At 50.0% G+C, this 24,540-nt stretch overlaps 1 protein-coding gene and 1 long non-coding RNA gene across 7 annotated transcripts in view; one reads left to right on the top strand and one right to left on the bottom strand.

Annotated features, from left to right (window-relative positions):
* tbkbp1 (TBK1 binding protein 1) overlaps positions 1–7,816 on the top strand; it is a 54,758-nt gene extending 46,942 nt beyond the window's left edge. For all 6 annotated transcript variants that reach the window (XM_086194543.1, XM_086194539.1, XM_086194538.1 and 3 more), the window contains 2 exons: positions 924–1,708; positions 3,815–7,816. In XM_086194543.1, the coding sequence (XP_086050669.1) occupies positions 924–1,708; positions 3,815–3,943 (914 nt within the window). In that variant the 3' untranslated portion in view covers positions 3,944–7,816. The remainder of the gene's footprint in view (positions 1–923; positions 1,709–3,814) is intronic.
* On the bottom strand, positions 5,878–18,230 carry LOC147240109 (uncharacterized). Its single transcript, XR_015111421.1, has 3 exons — positions 18,129–18,230; positions 11,992–12,863; positions 5,878–8,663 (listed from the first exon to the last, which is right to left on the bottom strand). It is a non-coding gene; the product is annotated as an uncharacterized LOC147240109 (long non-coding RNA).
* Between the last annotated feature and the right edge of the window lie 6,310 nt (positions 18,231–24,540).

The raw sequence follows: 24,540 nt of genomic DNA, 5'->3' as shown, positions 1-24,540 counted from the left end.
CTCATCTGCTTCCCTTTTATTCGCCACGGTGCCTGCAGACATTTTGATTTGGCAGAAACTGCAAATGGCCTCTGACAGAATGAGTCCCACTCTGCGGAGTTCGTTTTGTCCCCTTGTGGTTCAATCAGAAAAAGGAAGTTTGTGAAAAACAAAACCATCAAAACAGTTGAAAATATTTTACTGCAAGTAAAACTAGAAACCCCACTTTGCTGCTGGGTGCCTGTCACAGTGACCTTCTCAGGTGGGTGTTGGAGCCAAATGAGAGCAAAGTCCTTCTGATCCCATGCTAACAAGAATGGCTCTTACAGCCTGAACGGATGGAGGCGTCAGCGTTGGAAATGTCAGCGTTGCAAAAGCAAATCCAGAATTTCGTTACGAGTCTAGAATTTTGGTTTGCAGTAGAGAGCCTAGAAGCCAGTAGAACCCAATAATTCATGCTAACACACGGGACATTTGTCGAAGGAAAAGACTGTTTATCTTATCAAGAAACTGTTCAAGTATAAGAAAGTGAAAGCAGCCGATCAGAGAGAGCCAGAAGCTGCCCTCCGTCATCTGAGCGGCTCCACACGGCACGGAGATCCGTTACCATTTCAGACAAACCGCAAATTTATTAACTTGGAAACTCATCTTTCATGACACGACTCCAACAGGATAGAAAAATACGATTTCACTCGCCGCTGAATGTTGATTGTAGTTCGTTTTGGTCCTGAAAGACGTGAGAAGCTAGTTGACATTTTTGCCGTCCAGCAGGAAGCTCGCGTGTCAGTTAGGAGATATTTTGAAGTGACTTTGTTGGTTCTTGAGACGTGAACACAGTAGTTAGCAGTACAAAGGCCACGTGAGCTGTAGGAGCCACACCAGGGACATTGTCCTGTTTAACTCACCTTGTCACATACGTCGTGTTTTCTTCTGTCCTCCCTCAGTCCAGCGTCATTCTCCCATCCAGCACCAGCGCCACTCTCCGGTATCTCAGCGCCACTCGCCCATCTCACAGCGCCATTCTCCAGTCCCACCTCCTCAACACCACTCCCCCATCCAGCAGAGACGCTCCCCGGTGCTGCAGCGCCTCTCCCCAGACATGCACCGCCGCTCACCCATGCTGGACGTCAACAACGGACCCGCCTCTTACTCCTGCCGGCCGCCCACCCAGCACCTGAGGGCCAGTTTCCAGGGTCGCCGCAGCTACTCGGAGGTTGCTGACCCCTCTGCATACCAGTGCCCACCGCGCTTCTCTCTGGACCCTGTGTCTACCCTCCCCAAGCCCCGGCCGTTCGTTGAGGGCTACAAACAGCAGCCCCAACACGTGGGTTCCCCTCACGGCGGACTGCAGCACCGAGGACCCCCGTCTCCTCATCAAGGAGGTGCTGGAGGAGACGGAGGCCTCGGTGAAAGCTCCATGCGCCACTCTAGAGAGATGCCGTTTCCACTCTCCGAGGTGGCCCACCTGCATTTTGAACCCCCTCTACCTTCCACACCAGCCCCCCAGCCCCCACAGTCCTCTGAGGACGAGGAGGAGTGGACCTGCCCGCATCCCATCAGCCCGCCACGGACACTAGGCGTTCTCTCCGCTGTGGTGCCCAGTGGTGCCATGAGAGGCCCGGCGTCTTGCTCAGCCTTCCCCATCCCTCAGAGGCCCAACACGCTCAGCTGCCACCCACAGCCGGGGTACATGTCAGCGGAGCACGCTCAGTCCTGGCCGTCCATCAACGTGAGTCACAGTCACTGATGTTGATAGGACACTTTCTCAGGAGTCTAAGAGCCAGAATCTTGTGTTCCGTCTCTGTCCAGCGTTTGCTCTCTCTCTCTTCAGTCCAGCTTCAGTCTAGCCTCAGTCCAGCTTCAGTCCAGCTTCAGTCCAGCCTCAGTCCAGCTTCAGTCCAGCTTCAATCTAGCTTCAGTCCAGCTTCAGTCCAGCCTCAGTCCAGCTTCAATCTAGCTTCAGTCAAGCTTCAGTCCAGCCTCAGTCTAGCGTCAGTCCAGCTTCAGTCCAGCCTCAGTCCAGCTTCAGTCCAGCCTCAGTCCAGCCTCAGTCCAGCTTCAGTCCAGCTTCAATCTAGCTTCAGTCCAGCTTCAGTCCAGCCTCAGTCTAGCGTCAGTCCAGCTTCAGTCCAGCCTCAGTCCAGCTTCAGTCCAGCCTCAGTCCAGCCTCAGTCCAGCTTCAGTCCAGCCTCAGTCCAGCTTCAGTCTAGTTTCAGTCCAGCCTCAGTCTAGTTTCAGTCCAGCCTCAGTCCAGCTTCAGTCCAGCCTCAGTCCAGCTTCAGTCCGGCTTCAGTCCAGCCTCAGTCCGGCTTCAGTCCAGCCTCAGTCCAGCTTCAGTCCAGCTTCAATCTTGCGTCAGTCCAGCCTCAGTCTCCCGTCAGTCCAGCCTCAGTCTAGCGTTTGTCCAGCTTCAGTCTAGCGGCAGTCCAGCTTCAGTCTAGCGGCAGTCCAGCTTCAGTCTAGCGGCAGTCCAGCTTCTCCCGGCTTCAGTCCAGCTTCAGTCTAGCTTCAGTCCAGCCTCAGTCTAGCGGCAGTCCAGCCTCAGTCTAGCGTCAGTCCAGCTTCAGTCCAGCTTGGCGTAAAGATGGGGACAGTGCCTTCTTGGCTGGAGTTAAAACACAAACTCTGAAGCTCCTCTTCAAACGAAGCCCCAGACGCCAGTCCGAGCCCCTCTGGCTCTGATCTCAGCACAAACACATGCAAATGCGATAATTTGCAGCCTGCTTCTGGCCCCATGCTATGATGCGTGTCCTCCTGAACCGGCGCACGCTGCGAGCTACTCTCTGGCCTGGTGTTTGAGCTAAAACACCGGTGCGGCCCCCCAGCGGTGCACGGGGTCAGCCGTGGTCTCGCTCCCACCGTGGAAGCAGACTCACGAGCTGTTTCCTCGTCTTTGCTGCATATTTTTCAAATCACCAAGTTGCAGACAGCGTTTGAAAGTGCTACAGTGACATGCTGCATCATAGCAGGCAGGCCGGTTGCCGTGGCAACTGCACACGCCTGTTTTGTGTCTCTTCCTCCTGAGATCACAACACACATGAACGAGAAACACTGACTTCAACATCCTCTTCAACAACAACAGCTCATTGGGCGTCAACAACTTCCTCTTTTTCACAGCACAAAACAACTCCTTTGGAGCTTTCAAACAAATCTTTATTGACAACCGTCATCAGCCAGAACAGTCGTACGGCGTAGCAGCTGAATCCTGAGACCAGGCAGACGTCGCAATTCAAAGAATTAAAGAACAACGTTCATGTCCAGCTTTAGTTCGTCAGTCAGTGCTGACTTAGAAACGAGACCAAGCTGATGTGTGAGGCTCTCAGACGCCCAGCGCCGCCTCCCTGCTGCTTGCTGCTCTTCAACCTGTTTCCTTACAGGTTTGTGATGGCGGTCGTGAATCACCAGGAATAAAAAATTAGCAGGCCATGAAAAACTCAAACGCATGTATGCTGGTACGTGCAGTGGCACTGTTTCCTAGTTTACACTCTAAAACTACTTATAAAACTGAAACAGTCTGCAACCTTTCAGGAGACGGCAGCGGTGACCAGAAAGGCTCCCCTGGGGGAGGAAGAGACCCGCCCACTAAAACTAGATAGGATTGAACTTCAGTCTGATTGAGAGTGGCTGGATGACACGATGAGTCAGCGGGTGAAGGAGAGTTTCCCTCTGGTTTTACTATCTGTTATATTATTTCATGGCACAGTGAGTGGTCCCTGTTGTGTAAGTGTGAAGTGATCACTCACCAAGTGATGTAATTTAGCCGCCTCCCACAGAGTGAGTCAGACGACCCGCTGGAGTGAGTAACTTCTAACCATCGCTGTGTTTCACTCTGCAGCTCTGGATGGAGACGGAGGAAAGCGACATGCGGAGCTGCCCTCTGTGCCAGCTGATATTCCCCGTTGGTTACCCTGACGATGCCCTCATCAAGCACATTGACTCCCACCTGGAGAACAGCAAGATTTGATCGCCATGGCAACCTGCCTGCACACACTCTCCTCTTATAGATTATGTAAGAGATTGGCAGACCCGGCTAACGGGGGGCAAAGGGTTAGCTGTGTCATAATCTATATGTAGGGATGCAAAATGGCGCAGAGGCTTGTTTCCGAAAGGCACTTGAACACGGGTCCGTCTTGGATTTGTGCGTCTACATGCAGACTGATGGTCTCGCGTTCAGCTCTGGTGGTTGCTGCTGTTGTGTTCTCAGTCTTGTTGTGTGGTTTCAGACAGTTTCAGGTGTTGTTTTTGCTTCACGGTGTAATTCGCTTTCATTTAGCAACATTTGCTGAGAGGATGTGTGAGGCCGGAGGCTTCAGGGGCTCTGCAGGCTCACAGGTGGGTGTGAGGCCGGGGCTTCTGGAGAGCTCCACCTCCACCTCCACAGACACCACTTAGCTTTAAGTACGGTCCGCCTGCTTCTACACATCTCTCACATGTAGTCCAGGACGTCCTGCTGGATCACTGCGCTGAGTGCCGTGGACAGACAGCAGACGCTGGTTGATGAGAGGAGAGAATGTTACTGTGAAGAAATTCTGATGTCGACCAGAGTTCACTTTCACTTCTCTTAAACAACGCAGTTCAAATAACACACCCACTTTTAATGAAAGTCTCTGATTGTTCAAAGTTCCAGTGGAGCTTTGGAGGTGCTGCGTCAAATCACTGCTCCCAGTCAGGAAAGTAGTTCCGGCTACGTGTCTGATTCTACCACTACAACGTCTCCTCATGTTAAACTGGTGTTCATCACCAAGGTTACACAACCCTCCTGATATTAATGCAGGCAGAGACGCAGCTACGCTAACACTTCCCACCCACTACAACTCATTGTGCTAAGCTAACACTTCCCTCTCACTAATGGTCATTGTGTTATGCTAACACTTCCCACCCGCTACCAGTCATTGTGCTATGCTAACACTTCCCACCCACTAACGGTCATTGTGCTATGCTAACACTTCCCACCCGCTTCCATTCATTGTGCAAAGCTAACACTTCCCACCCACTACCAGCCATTGTGCTATGCTAACACTTCCCACCCGCTTCCATTCATTGTGCAAAGCTAACACTTCCCACCCACTACCAGCCATTGTGCTATGCTAACACTTCCCACCCGCTTCCATTCATTGTGCAAAGCTAACACTTCCCACCCACTACCAGCCATTGTGCTATGCTAACACTTCACACCCTCACCAGTTACTGTGCTAAGCTAGCTAGCGTCAGTCCCAGCTCCCGAGTGGAGGGGCTCTATCTTCTTGTCCGGTTCTGGAGACAATGGACAATAACAGACTCTCTCTTAAAATGGCCGTGTTCCTTTAAGCAAAACATTCCAGTCAAACCAACTGACAAACTGGAGAATATTAATGTGACAGACAGCCAGGTGGGTGTGGCTTGGTGATGCCCTGCAGGGCGGGGCACTGACATTCTCTATATATGGAGGGAAATTTGTAGTCAAAATATACCTTTATGCTTGCCGCCTGTTCAAACGTATCTTAGCACTTTAAGTTAGTTTAGCCTCTACAGTGTATCTGTTCCCATATATATTTTCCATGTATAATTTATTATTTATATCGTCAATCTGTTAGGCAAAAATATGAAGATATATTTTTGCACGTTAATCGGCCACATGTCTGGAGCCGCGTCTGGTGTGCTGTACATCGACCAGCGGGCTCACGGCCCTGCTGCATGGGTCGGGACACTTTTCTGTACAGAGACTTGAAACCGTCTACTAGATTCTCTTCTGTCTTCCTGAAGCTCGGACCGTCGTTTTGATGTCACACCCGCCCAGACTGCCCACCAAAAACAGGAACAGACGTGCCCGCGCAGCTGCCTGCATGAGAACCAGACTTCTGACCGGCGCTCTGTCGCTCTGCCATCGTTTCTCTGCAGCCCCAAGCTGACAACTCTTTTGATACACGACTTTTATTTCTATCTTAACTTGAGATCTGCTTCTTCTTTGAAAAGTTACATTGATGTCAGCTAATCTGAGGCTCTCAGTCACATGTGCAGTTTCTGTTGTGGGGGCCGTCCCCACGCACCCACCCGTGTTTTCAGGTTTGAAGTCACTGAGATGAGATGTGACGGTAGATTAGAGCATCTGGAGGTGTGAATACCACCGCCACGCTGCCAGACAGATCCAGGACCAGCTAACCAGCCTCTACAAGTAAACATCCATGGAACTTTACTGACTTCATCATCTAATATTTGACAATTTGTGTATTTTATCATTAAATTGAAGGAACAAGTTTTAAATTGTAGTCAATAAATCACAAAATTTAGGGAAGAAATCTCTCTTCCTAGAACCCCCCCCGAATCCTGCGTGTGGCCCCTCCTGGGCTCCGTGAGGTCGGCCCGGTGAGGTCGCGGCACGCGCGATCCAGCGGTGCAGAATTAAAGTGTGAGGCAGTTGGGATGCGAGCAGGTGAAGTCTAAGAGGGCTGCTGTCATCCGTGTGTTGCTGTGTCACCTGTGAATATTTCAGCCACGTACGATGAATCAACAACTTGTGTGTCAGTCAATCAGTATGTAACCTTGGACACCACACAAACACTCATGATATGCAAGTTACACTCAAGTCAACGTTTCCTCTCCCACTCACTCCGTCATCCTTCTGTCCTTTGAGCCAACGTGTCTCCGGCTCAACTGCAGGGTTATGACATCATCAGTGACATTGCTGATTGAACAGCTGATTTAAAGAACTCAACGTTGCAGTGGTGATGGAGGGGGAGGAGTCTGTAGTCCAGCAGAGCAGCTGAGAATGTGGCTAATGTTGCTGACGCCTTGCCTCAGAACCGACGGGGTCACAACAGAAGTTAGAAAAGTAACTAAACTGCATTTGAACACTTCAAGAAACCATTTGTAGTATCTGTGAACAAGCTAGTACTGCTAGCTCCACACTCCTGCCAGTAGGGGGCAGTATGACACCGTCATGACAAGGAAACTTCCTCTACTTGCATTTTGACTATCCGGAGTGAACTGTCAGTCATGGTTGACTCACTGTCGCCCCCCGAGGAACAAACTGGTATTACTACATATTAGCTTGTGTCGCGCTAACAAACGATCCCTTTAGCGCTTCGATTTGACATGGAGGTCGTCGACCTCTGCTGGGTTCTTTTGGTCCTTTTGTTTTTCTTCCTTCGAGTGCAGCAGTTCAGTATCTGAGGACCTCAAATCAGTTTCTAACCAAAGACAAGCGAGCGTCAGCTGCACGGCAGCAATGCTGAGTGCTGGTCTCCGCCTCTGCCACCGCCACATCAGAACCTCACTCGACGTCCTCGTTTGCTTTCTTGTTTGACACAAAGTCAAGACAGTCAACTTGTCTTCTTCTCGTCTTTTGTGCCCAAATGTGTTCAGGAGACAAATCCAGCAGCGGAGAAGTCCGATCTTTATGTCACACGATCAAAACAAAAGTCCCACGTATTTACTCAGGAGACGGGAGGTTGGCTCCGTGAAAGATGAGAGTTTCAGAGAAGAAAATGGGGTTTCCCCTCCTGCAGGAGGCGGGCGGGTTTCTCTCCTGGGTGAGGCTGAGCTGACAAACTCTCCTCAACTCTCATGAGGGGAAGCAACACCAAGACTCAGCTTTTCTTTCTGTCTGTAAATATTCTAATAAACTTGCACTGAAACTCTGTATGCAGTGGCGTGCTGATGATGTCAGATGCATGGCCCTCAGACATTGTGATGTTACACGAATGACAATAAACGGATCTTTTGTACTGAATGTGAGAAGGAGAGCCTGCGCTCAGGCTGTGTGCTCGGCTTCTCTTTAGCAGAAATATCGTCCTCTCAAACTGAACCGAAGCCGACCTTCCACGCAGGAATCTGTTTTCAATGAAGTACTTGTACCTGTGCTAGATGTAGTACAAGTACGTGTTTAGTTATGCGGCTCATTTCTACCAGGAACAGACAAATATTAATTTGTGGTTATAAGCCGAAATTCCAAAATTAAAATATAAAAAAGTCTTAATTATATCATAAAAGTGTTATTAAAGATTGAGAAATACAAAATGAGATTCATAGAAAAGTGACTGATTAAGAGATAAAAAAGTAAAAAAATTATTAAATATGAAACTCAAAATTCCATGACGTCATAATTTGTTGAAATTATGTGAAAATTCCTCCAAACCACAGAGGAAATTGAGCGCTGGAGTCTGAATTATGAGATAAAATGATCAAAAAAATGGTGACTGTGGGATATAAAACAGGGCGGCCCGGTGGAGCAGTGGTCCTCCCTGTGGCCCCCATCAAGAAGGTTGTGGGTGGAGCAGTGGTCCTCCCTGTGGCCCCCATCAAGAAGGTTGTGGGTGGAGCAGTGGTCCTCACTGTGGCCCCCATCAAGAAGGTTGTGGGTGGAGCAGTGGTCCTCCCTGTGGCCCCCATCAAGAAGGTTGTGGGTGGAGCAGTGGTCCTCCCTGTGGCCCCCAGCAAGAAGGTTGTGGGTGGAGCCCCGGCTGCAGCACGGGGTCTTTCTGGGTGAGTCTCCATGTTCTCCCTGTTCCTGCTGGGTTCTCTCTGGTACTCCAGCTTCCTCCACAGTCCAAAGACATCAAGAGGGACCAGGTTAATCCAGACTCTAAATTGACCGTAGGCGTGGCTGGGAGAGCCAATGGTTGTCTGTCTCTATGTGTTGGCCCTGCCATGGACTGGTGACCTGTCCAGGGGGAAGGCTGCTGGGATAGGCTCCACCCCCCACCACCCTGAACAGGAGAAGAGGGAGAACATGGAGGGATGGATGGAGGGATGGATGGATGGATGGAGGAAGGGATGGAGGGAGGGATGAATGGATGGATGGAGGGATGGATGGATGGAGGAAGGGATGGAGGGAGGGATGAATGGATGGAGGGAGGGATGGATGGTAATTTTCAATGAGAAGGTCAAGATGCAGAGGTGCTTGTGGTGTAAAACAAGGACTTGAGAGTCTAGAATAAAGCATGAATGTCAAAATTATAAAGGTATCGTTAAGATACAACCTGCAGTTTGTGTCTGGTTAGGTTGGTAACAACTAGTTCACAGCAACCAAAAGTTCTAATTCTGTGAAATAGAAAGTTTTGAGGAGGGAGTGTGGACCCAGAGCGGTGGGGCCACAGACGCCCCGACCCAGGCGGGAGGTGGACCCTCCCTGCATGTGAAGCTGTGTGCCGCTAACCTCAATACTCAGCCTGCTTCACTGAAGCACCCACCCATCCGGGCCACAAAACCACAGACGCTCACTGGGCTGAGACACACACACACACACACACACACACACACAAAGCCCTTCTCACGTTCACTCAGTGAATGAAGGTTACGTTTACATTGAAACCTTTTTTTTTTGACCAAAGAAAAGAGGGAATTTCACAGCATTTGAAATATTGAACTTCTCTGCACATTTTTGTAAATATTAGCATTGGACGCAGGCTGAGCGTTACCATGGTGATGTGACCAGAGGCGAACCCCAATATCACACCACAGACCACGGGCCACCTCATCTATGTTCCTAACGACTAACTTCTGTCGCCATCGTCATCGAGCGGAGGATCTCAGGAGACTCTGGTACCTTTTCAACATTTAGAAATTCATGTAAAACAACATCTTATGTAAAAATATGTATCTTATGTGTAAAAATAAAAGTTACTTCAAATCAAATATTAAATTTAAATTTTAAATATTAAATCTAAATTTTAAAGGTTAAATGTAAATATTAAATCTGGAGGCGTCGCTGAATGCAAAGCTAAATATTTAGAAAATATTCATATCACCAAGGAAACCACGCCCACTGCTGTGGACTCAAATCGATGTCAAGACGTTGGACGAGACGCCATGACGGGAGGTGAACGCAGGCGCGGCCGGTCCTCTCCAGTAGGGGAGCCTGAACGGCGTTTCTGCAGGCGTGAGTTAAGATGTCCGACAAATACTGGAGGGCCTCAGCATGAAAAAGCAACTTAACTCACCGTGAATGGTGTGACGTCATGGCGGCGCTCGACCGTGCCAGCAACACATGTAGATTTAATATTCCAATTTTATATTTAGATTTAATATTTAAATTCAACATTTAGATTTAATTTTTAGATTTAATATTTAAATTCAACATTTAGATTTAATATTTAGATTTAATATTTAAATTCAACATTTAGATTTAATTTTTAGATTTAATATTTAAATTCAACATTTAGATTTAATATTTAGATTTAATTTTTAAATTCAACATTTAGATTTAATATTCAGATTTAATGTTTAGATTTAATATTTAAATTCAACATTTAGATTTAATATTCAGATTTAATGTTTAGATTTAATATTTAAATTCAACATTTAGATTTAATGTTTAGATTTAATATTTAAATTCAACATTTAGATTCAATATTTGAATGTAACTTTCATTTTTACATGTATGTAAGATGTTGTTTTACATGAATTTCGGCCTCAAATGTGAGAGAGGAGCTAAAAGTTGAAAAGCCAGAAAATCAGAACTGAACTCTGACCTTCGGCTCCCGGACCTCAGATTCGTTTCTCGATGCATTTTTCTGTTAAAATGACGCAGACTTCAAATGCTGTGATTGACATTGAGCTCAGTCGTGTCACCTCTCCTTCTCGTCCTCCCTTCTCCATTCCAGGATCATTGACCTTTGACACCTGACGAGCCTCGGCAGTGGCGACCATGACGATGAGGCTGATTGAGACGCACCACTTAAACTTAAGCTAACTTTTTGTTTCTTCGGGGGAAAAACACAGGAAGTGAATTTAGGGGATTTCTCTCCTCTGTGTAACTGCCAGCGCCGCTGCAGCTCACGGCGACAACCCAGCACCTCCGTGGTTGGGTTAATATTCAGATCAGACGATCAATCGCAGAAGGCCGCCTCGCCGGCCAAACCACCTACAAATCATGAGGTTTCAGTCCAGTCTTGAGCCAGAATTAGAAAAGAGAAACACAATTATGTGACCAAAGTATAATTTCAGATATAAAAATGGAAACGGTTGAAATTCTGCGACCGCCCTCATGATTGTGGAACCAAACTCTGAACGAGGAGGTCAAAGTTCAGGGGATCAGACGCCACCCGGCTGTGTGATGAAGAACCTTGTTGCTCTGACAAGGAACCTTCCTTCCACAGGTGACTGTTCTAAAGAGTCAGCAGGCAAACATTCAGCACAGCAGCGGCGCCAGGCGAGCGGCGCCGCTGCAGCCCACTAGATGGCCACATAAACCACAGCAACCACAGAACAGTTGAGTGCTGCCTGGCAGCCCTGAAGACACCTCAGCCCAGAGAAGCAAGATGGAGAAACACAAGCAGAAGGGGCGGAGCTGCTGGTGCGTCTAGGCCTTTCGACTCAGCAACGGCGTTCTCACACGCCACAAGATGTCTGCATTTTAAGGATCTTGTCACAAACTTCTGTTTTTCCACGGTTTGTGAGACGAGTCTGTGAGGCCGCCGCCATCTTCCTGTGTCCTCATGACATCCCAACAGAGCTGACATGAAGCATGTCAACATCTGGCAAACACACGTGACGCAACCAAGCACTTCGTAGACTTTCAACTTCCTGTTTGCTCCTGCATGCACATGCTCAGCGTACGCCAGTGGTCGTATGACATCCAGGTGTGTTCCTGTGGTGATGCAAGATTTAAAATTCAGTTTTAAATGAGAACCTGTGAGAGCAGCTGAGCTGAACCCTGGTGACACGCCAACGGGCCACCGCCCGCCGTCGCCGTGGTCATCGCGTGACAGTGTCCTTCCAGGGGCTGAGCTGGGTGCAGCGATGCAGCAGCTCGCAGGAATCAGGGCTGGCGTCCATCACTTGTGGCTACGTGTTCATTATGTCAGCTGGCAGAGGCGCAGGACAGAGATCGACCCCCCCCCGCCCCCCCACGGAGCAGCCCAGTGAGTAAACACGCAAAAAATATAGACAGCAGGATGACACACAAACACACATGCTGGGACACACACACACACACACACACACACACACTCCATCCCAGTGCTGGGTGGAGGAACAGCAAGCGTCGGCGTGACGCGGTGAACTGCGTTTGAACCCGTGACCTCTGTAACTCACCCATATTGATGGCTGGCAGCTCACTCGCTCACAGCAGCGCTTCAGCAGTCAGAGCATGTCCCCAGGGCCAGGGGTGGGGGGCCGGGGGTGGGGGCCGGGGGGGCGGGGCCGGGGGGGCAGACGATGTTTGTCGAGCTGAATAACTTCAACAGGATGTTGTGATCGCTGGGCCTCATCTGCACTCATTCAAGATCTGAAACTCAAGATTTAGGCTTCAGATTCAACTCCCATCCTTATGAACCCACCTGCATGTCACATGACTGCTGGCAAACACTGAGCATGTGCATGCCAGATGAAACAGGAAGTAGACTGTCTGCAAATTGAGACCAGAGACTCCTCTGATTGGAGGGTTGACGTAGTGGAACTGTTCCTAACGCACAGGAGCGCAAGACGTGGAGGAGGCGGAGACATCGACTGGGTGACATACCTGAACTGTAGTGACGTCATTCAGCTGTGACGAGATCCTTCGCTGTTGTGATGTCATCAGGACTGCCCCCCCAGCCTCAGGGGTGAGCTAGAGGTGAGCCTACATTTCCATAAATCATTCATTTAATTTCCCTGTATAATCGTCCAGCTGTGCACGTGCGCCTCTCCTCTGTATGAAACTTTAATGCTCATGCCGCCGTTCACTCATTCATTCATGTTAGCATGCTGTCGTCGTCACACATCCTCCATTATGGATGCTGGCTGGTGACTGGCGTCCATGGGAGGACGGAACACTTTCACTTGCAGCCTCGTCTTCTGTTTCAATATTTGATTTGGCCCAGCAGACACTCGCAGGAGCGTGTACCTGGTCAGAGGCGCTCTGAGGGATCTGACAGCGGCGGTGAGGTCATCGTCACAGCAGAGGGCGGGGGGGGGCACCAACAAACCTGCGCAGATCACAAAATAGAGAAGTAAATGAAATGATTGAAAGATAAAGTGAGAACGATGACCCCCCCCCCCCCCCCCCAAAGCTCAATGGTTGGACCCATCAGTCAGAAACCAAGAAGGCGACGACGGTTCAAGCTGAGTCTGAGGGGACAATGAGTCGCTCACAAGTTAACATGACGCCTTCGTACGTGTGTAAAATAAACATCGCCACCCGTCAGCAGAGACGATCTATGACGTTACTGAATCACGAGGCGCTTACGGACCGAGCCGGTACCGGAACCCACTGGATCTACCTAGAACAACCACCTCCCCTCAAGGTCGCTGCTGATTATACAGCTTCTTAAAAAATTGGCAAATTTAGCGTTGCGACGTCGACTCGTCTTCAGTCGGCTGACACCTGTGGTTCTTACGAGGTTCCCCATCAAAAGGTGCCGAGAGCTGCAATCGCTGCGTGTTCCTGTGGTCCAGACCGGCCCAAACGCTGGTACTTCTTCCAACAGATTTTAGGAGCGCTAAAATCATCAGGTTTTGAATCTGGCCTGAAAAGGTTCTTGTTCTCTCAGCCAAATGGAGCGAGTATTGATCACGGAGGCGCAGCGATCAATTATGATCAAGAACAGAAGTCCTTGATTGGCTTTTCAAACACTGGAGGAGAACAAGTGAGGAACCTTTGGGGCGGATGAACGGAGGCAGATGCCGGAGAATCTGCCAAATCACCCGTGCGGCCCCCGAGGTGGAGGTGAGGCAGCGAGAGCACAGAAGCGCTCGTTTCCTCTCCTCAGTCAAACGGCCCAGCGGAGTCGGAAAGCGGTGACGGAGGCGTCGTAGCTCAGAGCGCCATCGAACTGGACGTCTTCTGAGAAAAGTGTTGATCCCTTTTCAACAGTTGAATCTTTATTGTCAGTTACAATATGGAGTTGAAGAGCAGAGAAGAGTGCGACGGCCCGACTCGGTGACACGGCAGAGATCCGTGCCCGTCTGTCATTGGTGGGCTTGACTCGGGGAGTGTTCATCGTTAGCCTGCACGGCTAACGGGTGGCACGGCCCCTGCTTTGCCTCTGAGGCGCCGGGATCACAGCTCTGATCTGTCACCCTTCGCTTGCCTTAATGTGTGAAAACAAGACGTGTTGCGCCTATTAGCACTTCCTGGCAAGGCTGGCATGCTGATCCCTCATCCCCGGGGAGCCCAGCAATATGGTGCCGCATGGCGACTGCCCGCCAGCCTGGGCCCCCGCTGTCACAACGCATCACACGTCCCCAACAAGCATGGCGGCTGCCTCCTCCACCACACCTCCATCATGAGTGACAACAGTGCTGCGCGGGCCAGGCCGGGGGTCCTCTGGTGGGACTCTAACTTTTAAAGGGAGGAGCCGATCAGTTGGGCAGATTTTAATTCCAGATTTTGGCTTCGGATGCATAACGAGACTGTGAGGCTGTGCGCACGAGTGGCGTCTGTAAATGCTGTCAGCACGAATGTGTTTCTGTTGGATTGTCAAGTGGAACACCCCGAGGTCACCGTCCCATTAGTAGGCCGAACAGTTCCGACCAATCAGGACTGAACAAGCTTTGTCCACACGTGTGTAGAGGGAAACGACCAGACCGTCAGCTGAGGTTCCGTCCCGTTGACCGTCTGCTGTTTCTCAACATCTTAGCTTTTCCTCCTCGTGTCGTCACGGCGGCTCCATCCTCACATCCTTTTATCAGGCCGTAAACAATAAACGCCACCCAGAGAATCAGGTGTCTGTCAGCTAAACAAGCAGCCTTGAAAGTTTTACTATATTCCCTCAGAGGATTTCTAGAAGCTGGAAAGTTCTGTCGGACCAGAACCAGGCACGCCGCCATCGGGTCTCTTTCAGGAAACCAGAGGAATTCTGCTTCTTCTTCTTCTCCCCAGTGAATCGCCTTTTTTAGCTGCTTTAACATTCTCAACAACTCGTGAAACTTTCCACAAAAATCTGACCAGGTGACAGTTTAGATATTTCATGGTTTCATGTGCAGAAAGACCGTGATTGTTTGAGTATGAACGAGTGTGTGCGTTTGTGCAGAGGACCGAGGCCCCTCGTCGAGCGTCCCAGCGGGAGCTCAGCGAGGGGCCTCCACATCCCTGGACAGTCAGAACAGTTCCAGCCTCTCATGTACGCAAGGTTGAGACTGGAAACTTCATCACCGAAGCTCCAGATAATGAAGACTACAACACGAGCGCTGAAGTCATCCACAGACAAACACAAGTACCCTTTAACGCCAAACGACAACCCAGAGATCTGAACGTCTGTGTTAAGCATGGTGTGATTGTGGAGCTGCCCCCCCCAGACGATGCTGCGTGACGGCGTGGGCGTAACAACAGAACATCAGCGTATTTAGTTTATTAGCTGGAAACATAACAAACAATGGATGATATTTATGATATTTACATCTTACAGTTTCACCTTTGCTCATGACGCCGCTGCACAGGAGGCAGCAGCTGGGCTGACCTGGATGCGATGATGCTGGTGGTCATGTGGTCATGAGTTATGAGGTTTCACTGAGCACCAGCATGACACCGTGGGTTGTGGTGACCGCAACACTGACAAGAAGTGAACGCGTTCATTCATCAACTCTGCTCGTTGTTAACTCTGTCATTAAAGGCTGGAAAAACTCCATGTCCTCCCTCCCCTCTTCTCCCCCTCCTCCCCTCTCCTCTTCTCTCCTGCCCTCCTCTCCCCACCCTGCACGCCCCCTAACATTAACCCCCACCCGGAGCACCGGTACTGAAGCAGGGGTTTCGTGCCGCCACCTCCAGCACGTCATGTGCGCTTACATTTTTGTGGTCATTTCACGAAAAGCAGGCTCAGGTTGTTTTGGTTTTTTTGGATTGAAGTCATAAAAATCTCCCTTGTTTAACGGGACCTGACACCTCCGCCAGGTCCCAGGCCTGACCAGGAGCTCAGCTCAGGTCGCTCAGCTCATCTGCTGCTGCTGTCTCCGCCGCGGGGGTCGCCGTGTATGTGGCGCTCTGCGTCACCTTAATTGAAGACTTTGCTACGTATTGTGACAGCATTATCTTTAGCTAGCTGTCACAACCATACGTACCTACGGCGTAGTCCCATCGTATACGTACCAGCTCAGGTGAAAGCGTGCGAGCTGCTGTGACACGATTGCGCTCAGCCAGGAGTAGCAAGGTGCAATCACTGCTGATCCACTCTGCCACCCCAGCGACGCCCAGCGGCATAACGTGGCGCTGTGACGCATCATAGCTGCAGTGCCGCTGACGGACAGGGTCTGACCTGAAATTAAATAAAACTCCATATGCCAGTGGTGATGCCTGGACAATCATAGATATCTAATCCTGCCGCCGGGGGGGAGACGGGTGGGAGTGGGTGGGCTCGTGGGGGTTCATCGGCTGATCTGTCACAGCTCCACGACTGGATGGCCATGCTCACATTAACACTGACAAGACAAAGAGGTGACACGTCCCGGCCTGCAGGCGCCCCAGTAGATGCAGCCGATTACGTACTTTCACATGGACGCACACAGAGACGCCGCGGTGGCGGGAACACATGACTCCATATTTGGACATCAGACGCTTAAACAACCTGAAACACGTGAGATGATCGCAACAGTGACCCGTTAACACCGCATAACACAGAGGCAGCTCAAACAGCAGCGCTAAAGGCTACGCTAACATCTTGATGTTCACTGTCAGAAAACGTTTGATGATGTGTCTTAAAGCAAAAATTCGGCCAAAAGGTGTACTTCACCTTCCAAGTACTCACTACCAGGAGTACTCAGCTCACTAAGAGGTCTCCCTCCTCCATCACTCCTGAGTGACTCCAGGCTGCAGGAAGAACCAGCCACGTAGATTTAGCTTGAAGCTAACAGAGACTGATGCTAACAGCAGCTACACTGTCCAGGAACGTCTGGTCACCACCTCTCCAGGGGGTCTGGTGTGATCAGACAGACGATCAGTAATCTTCACAAAGGTAACCATAACACACACACACACACACACACACACACACACACACACACACACACACACACACACGTAACATTCAATGTTTCACACATCATACAGGACTTACAGATGAACAAATGTTTCAGGCAGCAGAAAGTGAAGCCAGGGCTGATTGAACTTTACGACATCGCTGCTGTTGACAGCTTCAACAAGCAGAGGGCACGCGGCGGTCACTGGGGGCTGGCACAACATCCCGAGGAGGGTGTTGGGCGAGGGGGGGTGAGGATGGCGAGGGGCTGGGGCGCAAAAGGCGTTGCGGTGCGACCGTAATGTCAGCCTGTGTCAAGTGTAATCATCGTTAGCTGTAATTTTCTGAGCAATTAGAGAGCTTATATTGAGAAGGCTCAGCAGCTGACAAACACTGGCTGAAGGAGTTCCTCACAGCCATGACACACACACACACACACACACACACACACACACACACACACACACACACACACACACACTTTCCTGCTCTCCTGTGTGTCCTGGACACTTTCATCTCCACTGAGCCTCAAATGATAAGAGTGTATTCGGATGAAAGAGCGCTGAGATATTTATGTTGGTATGACATTATTTTTGACTCAACTGCCCTGTTCTGAAGTCTTCACTTGATTTAAATGAATCCAGTACTTTAGCTTGAGTTTAGGTTGTTGTGATTTTCTCACGTCCGACCGTGAACGCGTCTCTGATGTCAGTCGTCAGAGACCGAGAGGAACTGATTTACGTTTGTAGGGAACGTGAAAGTTGGATGTCAGAAGAACACACGTTAAAAATGAACTTTTGCCGAAAGGGTTTGGTTTTCAGCTTGGAATTAGTTTGACTGGAACTTTTCAACATTATCTTAAAATGGATACTTCTGACATCTAACCAATCAGCTGGCGCCGTGGGCGGGACGTTGCCAAAGGTGCATTTTTAAAAACTCTCTATTTGAATGGCAACTGACAGAAAAAGATATCTGTCTTATATGTAGGATCATAAAAGCACTGAATGGCTCGACCATCATTACATCAGCGGCTGAGGTGTGACGGACAGGCCACCTCCAGTGGTCCCAGTCCTCTCTCTAACCACGCCCCCACCTCCATCATCATCATCCTCATCATCACTCCTACCACAGACACCCAGCAGGATCAATGCGCCAGGGTGATCTGATGTGGCTCTGACAGGATAAAATCGAGTCGTCTCAGTCGACCTCAAGTCACATTCGAGTCGACGTGTTAACGAACAACCTCCAACACAGACCGCCGATGGACACGGGAGTCTGATTCAGAACTTTATTAACACTCACCGTCTCGTTTGAAGACCGCCAGCGAGCTCTCAGGACCGGCTGCCGCCCATGCAAACCTCGGCAAACCTCAGTGAGTCGCTGCCCACATCATGTCTGCCTCCATCAGCTGGTCCCCCGTCACCAGCACCTACCCCGGATAGAAGGAAGCCAGGACGCATCAGTGGGACAAGGACCCAGAACCCGGACATCAGGGCCAGGCTGAAGGTAAAACAGCAGGTTCTGGTTCCAAAGCACAACCCAGAAAGTCAAAATCAAACAAAAAACAAATCTCCAACAACCATCAGAGTCATGTTTTCACAGTTTTTCTTGACTGACTGCTTCAGCGAGGATCAGGAGGGGGGCCCTCACAGCCTGACAGTGGCACATTTTGGGGTCAGTGTCTAATCTGGGACGTCGTGAACATGACTATCTGATCCTGGATCTGTAGTTTTAGTCACAATGAGACTGAGAGGGAGAGGCAGGGATGTCGGATGAAGATGGAGGGAGATAAATAGCGGGAGAGGTGAAAGATGGTGTATAAATACCCCCCTACCCCCAGGGTTCGCTCGCCCAGCGGGACCCTCTCCGCCCCCCCGCTCAGAGCCCCCCTCTCCTCTCTTCTTGTCCAGCTCCTTCTTTCCCCGACTCACCTCCCTCTCACATCGCCTAATTAGGATCTTGGGCCTCGTTAAGGTCAGCAGCCGCGGGCCGCTGATACAAAAGCTGATTCTATCTGACGTAACAAGTCAATGCCACGGGGACAGATGCTAATTTTAATTAATTAAATGGAAGGGTCAGCTTGTGACAAACGAGGGCCAGAGGGAGGGTGGGTCGCCGGTGTGCTCGGACCAGCCAGACCCCGTTCGTCTGGAGAGGGGATCGGCCTGCTTGTTGTTGGAGCTGATGATGTTCAGCTAACATGGAGAGATGGCGAGCTCAGATGAGACGCTCACAGGCAAGCCGCGGCTGGCCGGCGCACCGCCACGCAGGAAACACCTTGTTAGCACAAATGACATCAGCATACCCTCATTTCAGAGTGGAATCACTGAGAAGATGAGGCTTTTCCTCGCCGCAATCTCCCCTGATTGTTGTCATGAAAATGTGGGTCATTGTATTTGTTGAGGAAAACGAGGAGGACACAACGCTGCTGATAAACGAATAGACGCTATGAGTTGTTCATTACATTTGTTTTAGGAAACGTTTTGTTGAGGAAGTACCGAGCCACCACTGGGAGAACTTTATCTTCCAATATCAGACGGATGTGTGTTGGACAATAATACAGGAGAGAAGAAGAAAATCATCCCACATAAGAAGCTGGAAGATCAATAATCACCTGCCACTGCCAGGTCTCCCTCCTCCATCACTCCTGAGTGACTCCAGGCTGCAGGAAGAACCAGCCACGTAGATTTAGCTTGAAGCTAACAGAGACTGATGCTAACAGCAGCTACACTGTCCAGGAACGTCTGGTCACCAACTCTCCAGGGGGTCTGGTAATCCAGGCCTCCTTGATCCAGACAGAGGATCAGGGATCCACCAACAAGATTGAAACTCGTGGGAACACGTGCGGTTCACAGTGGAGGTCATCATGGGTCCATGTGACCCAAAGGCCCAGGATCCACCATTCCAAGGCTCAGCTGGAGCCATGTAAGAGCAGCAGGTCCCAGGTCTGGTTAACATTATGTATGATATCTGTGTGTGTGTGTGTGTGTGTGTGTGTGTGTGTGTGTGTGTGTGTGTGTGTGTGTGTGTGTGTGTGTGTGTTGCAGGCACAGGGAGGATGAGGGGGCAGGCGAGGTGCTGACTCTGTTAGCAACGCTGATGTCAACAGTGGTGATTTGGAATCGTATTGGTAATTTTAAAAGGCCAAATGATGGAAGGGATATTTTGTTCCGCTGATCCTGAACGGGTCTGGTCTGTCACCCATCACCACAACAGGAAGCGGACTTTTAAGATGAAACACGCCAACACCAAGCAGGTTCGCCCAATTGTTGCTGTCAGCCAGAACAGAGCTCCAGGATGCAGGGGGTGGATGATGAGACAGAGGAGCTAACGAGACAGGAGCTAAGACACAAAGTTTTTGATTTAACTTGCAAATTCACGTTCACTTGGTAGCATCAGCTGTGACATCAGCGCAGGTCGGGTCTGACATGTCATATAATAATCGGGTCCTTCATTTTGTGGTTCTGTTTGGGTCAGGGTCTTACTCATAAACACTGGATGGGTCTGGGTCTGGGTCCGGGCCCGGGTCCGGTGTGCATTTCCAGGCCTCTTCAGGTGAGTTCACAGTCACTTTTTGGGTGAAGTTGGACTTTGATGTCTCTGAGGAGTTCCTGTGGGTGCTCGCGTCGACGCTCACCTCCGCCCAGCTGCTCCTGAGCGGCTCGGCTGTGAGGGGACGGAGCTGCAGCAGCAACCTGAGGTGAGGGTGAGCCTGGGCTGCCATGGTGGTCTTTTCTCTGATGAATCTGACAGTGTGGGTGGGTGATCACGGTCCCGCTGAAATCCTCCACATCTTTGTCCTGCGTTCACACTGACATAAACTGCTGTATATTTTCTAAATATGAAGACCGCCCTCCCCGGTCTCTCCCCCCGTCTCTCTCTCTTCCCCCTGACCTAGTTTTGGCATTTGATCCTGACTGGAAGATCAACCCCTAGAGGGTGCACCGTGTCAGCCTGCTACCATGTCAATTCCCACACAAAGGGCACCCTTTGTCACTTCATATTTTCAAGGCTCCAGAACCCTGGCGTTTTCATTGTTGTTACCGTGGCAGGGGTCATTTCCTGGTGCTGCCCCCTCCTCCCTCGCTGGTCATCCACGCCGTGCACCTGCTGCTGTTGATGACGGGGGCCGAGTGTCTCCAGTCAGAGCAAACGCAGCTCTGCACTGATCCAATATTACAGCAGTAAACTGCACACGTACACCGTGATGGTGTCACCACACGGGCTTTAACCTCTGACCTCGTCGATAAAGAACAACAGAGCCCCGCAGAGGCAGCAGAGAAGAACCAAATATTACCGCCATGAGATGTATCTTGTTCCCCAAAAGTGTGGGAACAAGTTATCTTACTTTGAGGGAACAACTTATATCTTGGGGCCTCAAAAAAGCTCAGTTTGGGGAGCAACTGATCTGCAGCCACATTAACTCCAATGAAGGAATGTGTTTTTTCTCACAGCTCCCACTTGGTACGATGATGTACGATGGACTCACGTCTTGCTCTTGATGGACTGTTGTGCATCATCTGCAGGTCACTGGCAGCTACCCTGCTCTACCGTCCCTTGCTAACAACTGAGCTATGATCCAAACAGAATCATCTTTTTCACATTTTTGCGAGTGGAGAAAGTTTAGTTTTAAGTTCTTTCTGCTCTGGTCCATCCCCTCCTGGTCGATGACTCAGGGACGCGGGGCATTTCATCAGGGTGTCCTTGATGAGGCCGAGCACAAATTAGCCAAAGTGCTATCTTTGCTATCGCCACTTATATTTGACAGCAGGAGAGTGAGGGTCGCTCCTGGCAGCAAGTGAGCCCAAAACCTGACGTGGTTGGTGGCCAACACCGGCCACCATCACAGCCAGCGCTCCGCCGGGGGTCAGCAGCCATCACACACAGCGGCCTAATGCTGCTGATGAGAGAGAGCCCGCCTTGCAGGCCTGCACGCCCCCAAGGTGTGGCCGCTCGCCGTCAGGTTAACCTGAGCTGACAGACGTTCGGCCACACGCATGCATGCGCTCACACATGCACTGATTCATAAAAATACACAGATGCACACGTGAAGATGCATATAAAAATATCCACAACTACTCACAACCTCCTTTTCTACACACAAAAAGCACCAGTATAAGAACATGCTAGTCGTCTGATGTCATGACAACCAAAGTACACTCAAGTTCCCTCCACAAAATTGATGGACACAAAGAATAAAAATGGTTCTATAGAAATGTACAGCAATGTCAGGAAAACAACAATTCCTCAGTTTTTCGTACTGCAGTGGGTATTTTGTGGTCCAACACGAATTTTGCATATTGAGATATGGTATTTTTGTTGTCCAACGGGAAGTTAGCGCGTGAGGGATGTGGGGGTTTGGAGTTCTGCAAGAAGTGATCATTTCAGGGACGATGTGGTTTTGAATTTATAAGTGAGAATCTCCATGGGTTCCATTTGATTACACGTTTGAATTTGTTCACAGAGGTTTCGGGGCAGTTAGCTGTTAGCCGTCAGTCGCCATTAGCGTCAAGCTAAATATACGTGGCTGGTTCTTTCTTTTCTTTCTGGACGTTGAACAACTCTGACAAATTTTCATGTGTCAGGACTCATTTCTAATCCATTCAGTGTCTCATTGGAACAATGATTTGTCAGAGGGTGACTGTGTGTGAGTATATGCATGTGGAATTGAAAGAGTGACATCGCTTCCATGACCTGGCTTCAGTGGTTTGGGATCTAGTGCTTTGCTCAAGGGCAGGTAGGCAGTGATGGTGGGTGGCCGAGATGTAATCTCAGACACACAGAGCATAATGTTCCCTGAAGTTGAAAATGTCACTTCAAAATGTCACTTTGGATCCAGCCGTCTGGGTCATTAGCGGGCGTTGATGTTCCACATGAGAAATTACAAGGCTGGAACTGTTCGACTGTAGCGGCTGATGTACATTGATGCCACTGTGTTTGATCCCTCGCCTCCGATGTTGTCGTTCACCTCAAAATCAGCATGATCAAACTCGTCAGGAAAACAAGACCTCCCCCAACCCAGGGTACAACAATCTGTTTTTCTATGTTAAGGGGATTGACTCATGTGACACCATCCGCCAGGAGCAGTGAGGATGAGCCTGGTGGTTTAGAAAGAAAACCACAAAGTTGGGTTGAATTTAAAGGAACACGCCCACTTTTAGGCAAAGTCTCTCATTGCCCATCGTCTCCAGAGTCAGACAAGAGAGACAGAGATCCTTCTCTTGAGAGGTGAGAGCCAGGCTAGTTAGCTTAGCACAGTGGCTGGCTGTCGTTGGGAAGTGTTAGCATCAGCTAGCTCAGGTCCAGGCTAATTAGCTTAGCCCAATGGCTGGTGGTGGGTGGGAAGTGTTAGCATCAGCTAGCTCAGGTCCAGGCTAGTTAGCTTAGCCCAATGGCTGGTGGTGGGTGGGAAGTGTTAGCATCAGCTAGCTCAGGTCCAATGGAGCTTTGGAGGTGCTGCGTCAAATCCCTGCGCCCAGTCAGAAAAGTAGTTCCGGCTACGTGTCTGATTCTACCACTACAACGTCTCCTCATGTTAAACTGGTGTTCATCACCAAGGTTACACACAACCCTCCTGATATTAATGCAGGCAGAGACGGAGCTACGCTAACACTTCCCACCCACTACCAGTCATTGTGCTAAGCTAACTAGCCTGGGTCTCAGCTCCCTGGGGGAGGGGGTCTATCTTCTCGTCTGGTTCTGAGGACGTTGGACAAAAAGAGACTTTCTGTAAAAGTGGACGTGTTCCTCCAGAGGTTCTGCTCTCTGTAACTCCAGCACTGTGGTCCAGATGCTGTTTGTTATTCATTACTTTCTTGTTGAATAAAGATTCAAGAAGAAGGTGCTCGGGTTTTGGGCGTCCTGCCTTATGGTGGGAGTGAAAGGATAAACCCTGGTGTTGATCTCCTGGAATGCAACATGCCAGAGAGCTGCCTCGACTGGCACCAAACCAAATGCCTTCAGCCCCCCCAACACCGCCACCACTCTCTTCGACTCTCTCTCTCTCTCATTTATGCGCGTCATGTCACCAGTGCCCCCCACCCACCCACCCCTGCACCTCAACCCGTGAAACAGGAGAGCCGCCATCTCCACTTCCTCTGCCTGGATCAGCACTCGGCCTCCGGACAGACAGCATTCCTTCGCCTGCTGCTGTTGCTGTCCGGCTGTCGCAGCTCGCCTCCAGAATAGATCTCTGACGTCCGCCTGGTTACTAGAATACGCCAGGAATCAAAGCTACGCAGGACAGACACACACACAATGTACAGACTGAAAACAAAATCAAATGTCTTCATGAGACCCATGATTGGAGGGGGATGATGAGACCTGCAGGAGGTCTATGTCAAACATCCATTCACGCCAGGCAGGAGTCCTGGCAGGGGGCGGAGCTTCAGTCTCAGTAGTGACTGGACTTTGACCCCAAGTGCTAATTGCAGATATCAATATTATCAGTACAAAAACAGCTCACTAACTCTGAACACTAACAACAGAGCCCCCCCCCCCCCCCAAGTTGATCCATGGATTTTTTTCTGCCTGATGTAAATGTCCAAAACATAATCCATGAGAAAAGGACACGCTAATCTATTCTGGGCTGCTGTATCAATTTTTTCTGCCATGCTAGTAGATTTGCTCCAGGGAGGGCAAATCCAGCCAGTCAGTCGATCCCTCCACAGCTGTGGATGGATCTGAGCACCTTATGTAGATGTTGTGACTCAGG

This window comes from Aulostomus chinensis, chromosome 23 (genome assembly GCF_037954235.1).
Source record: "Aulostomus chinensis isolate RoL2024-O1b breed Wild chromosome 23, RoL_Achi_v1.0, whole genome shotgun sequence".
NCBI classification, from domain to species: Eukaryota; Metazoa; Chordata; class Actinopteri; order Syngnathiformes; family Aulostomidae; genus Aulostomus; species Aulostomus chinensis.
The sequence above is the reverse complement of the archived record's forward strand: the minus strand, read 5'-3'. Positions and strand labels throughout refer to the sequence as shown.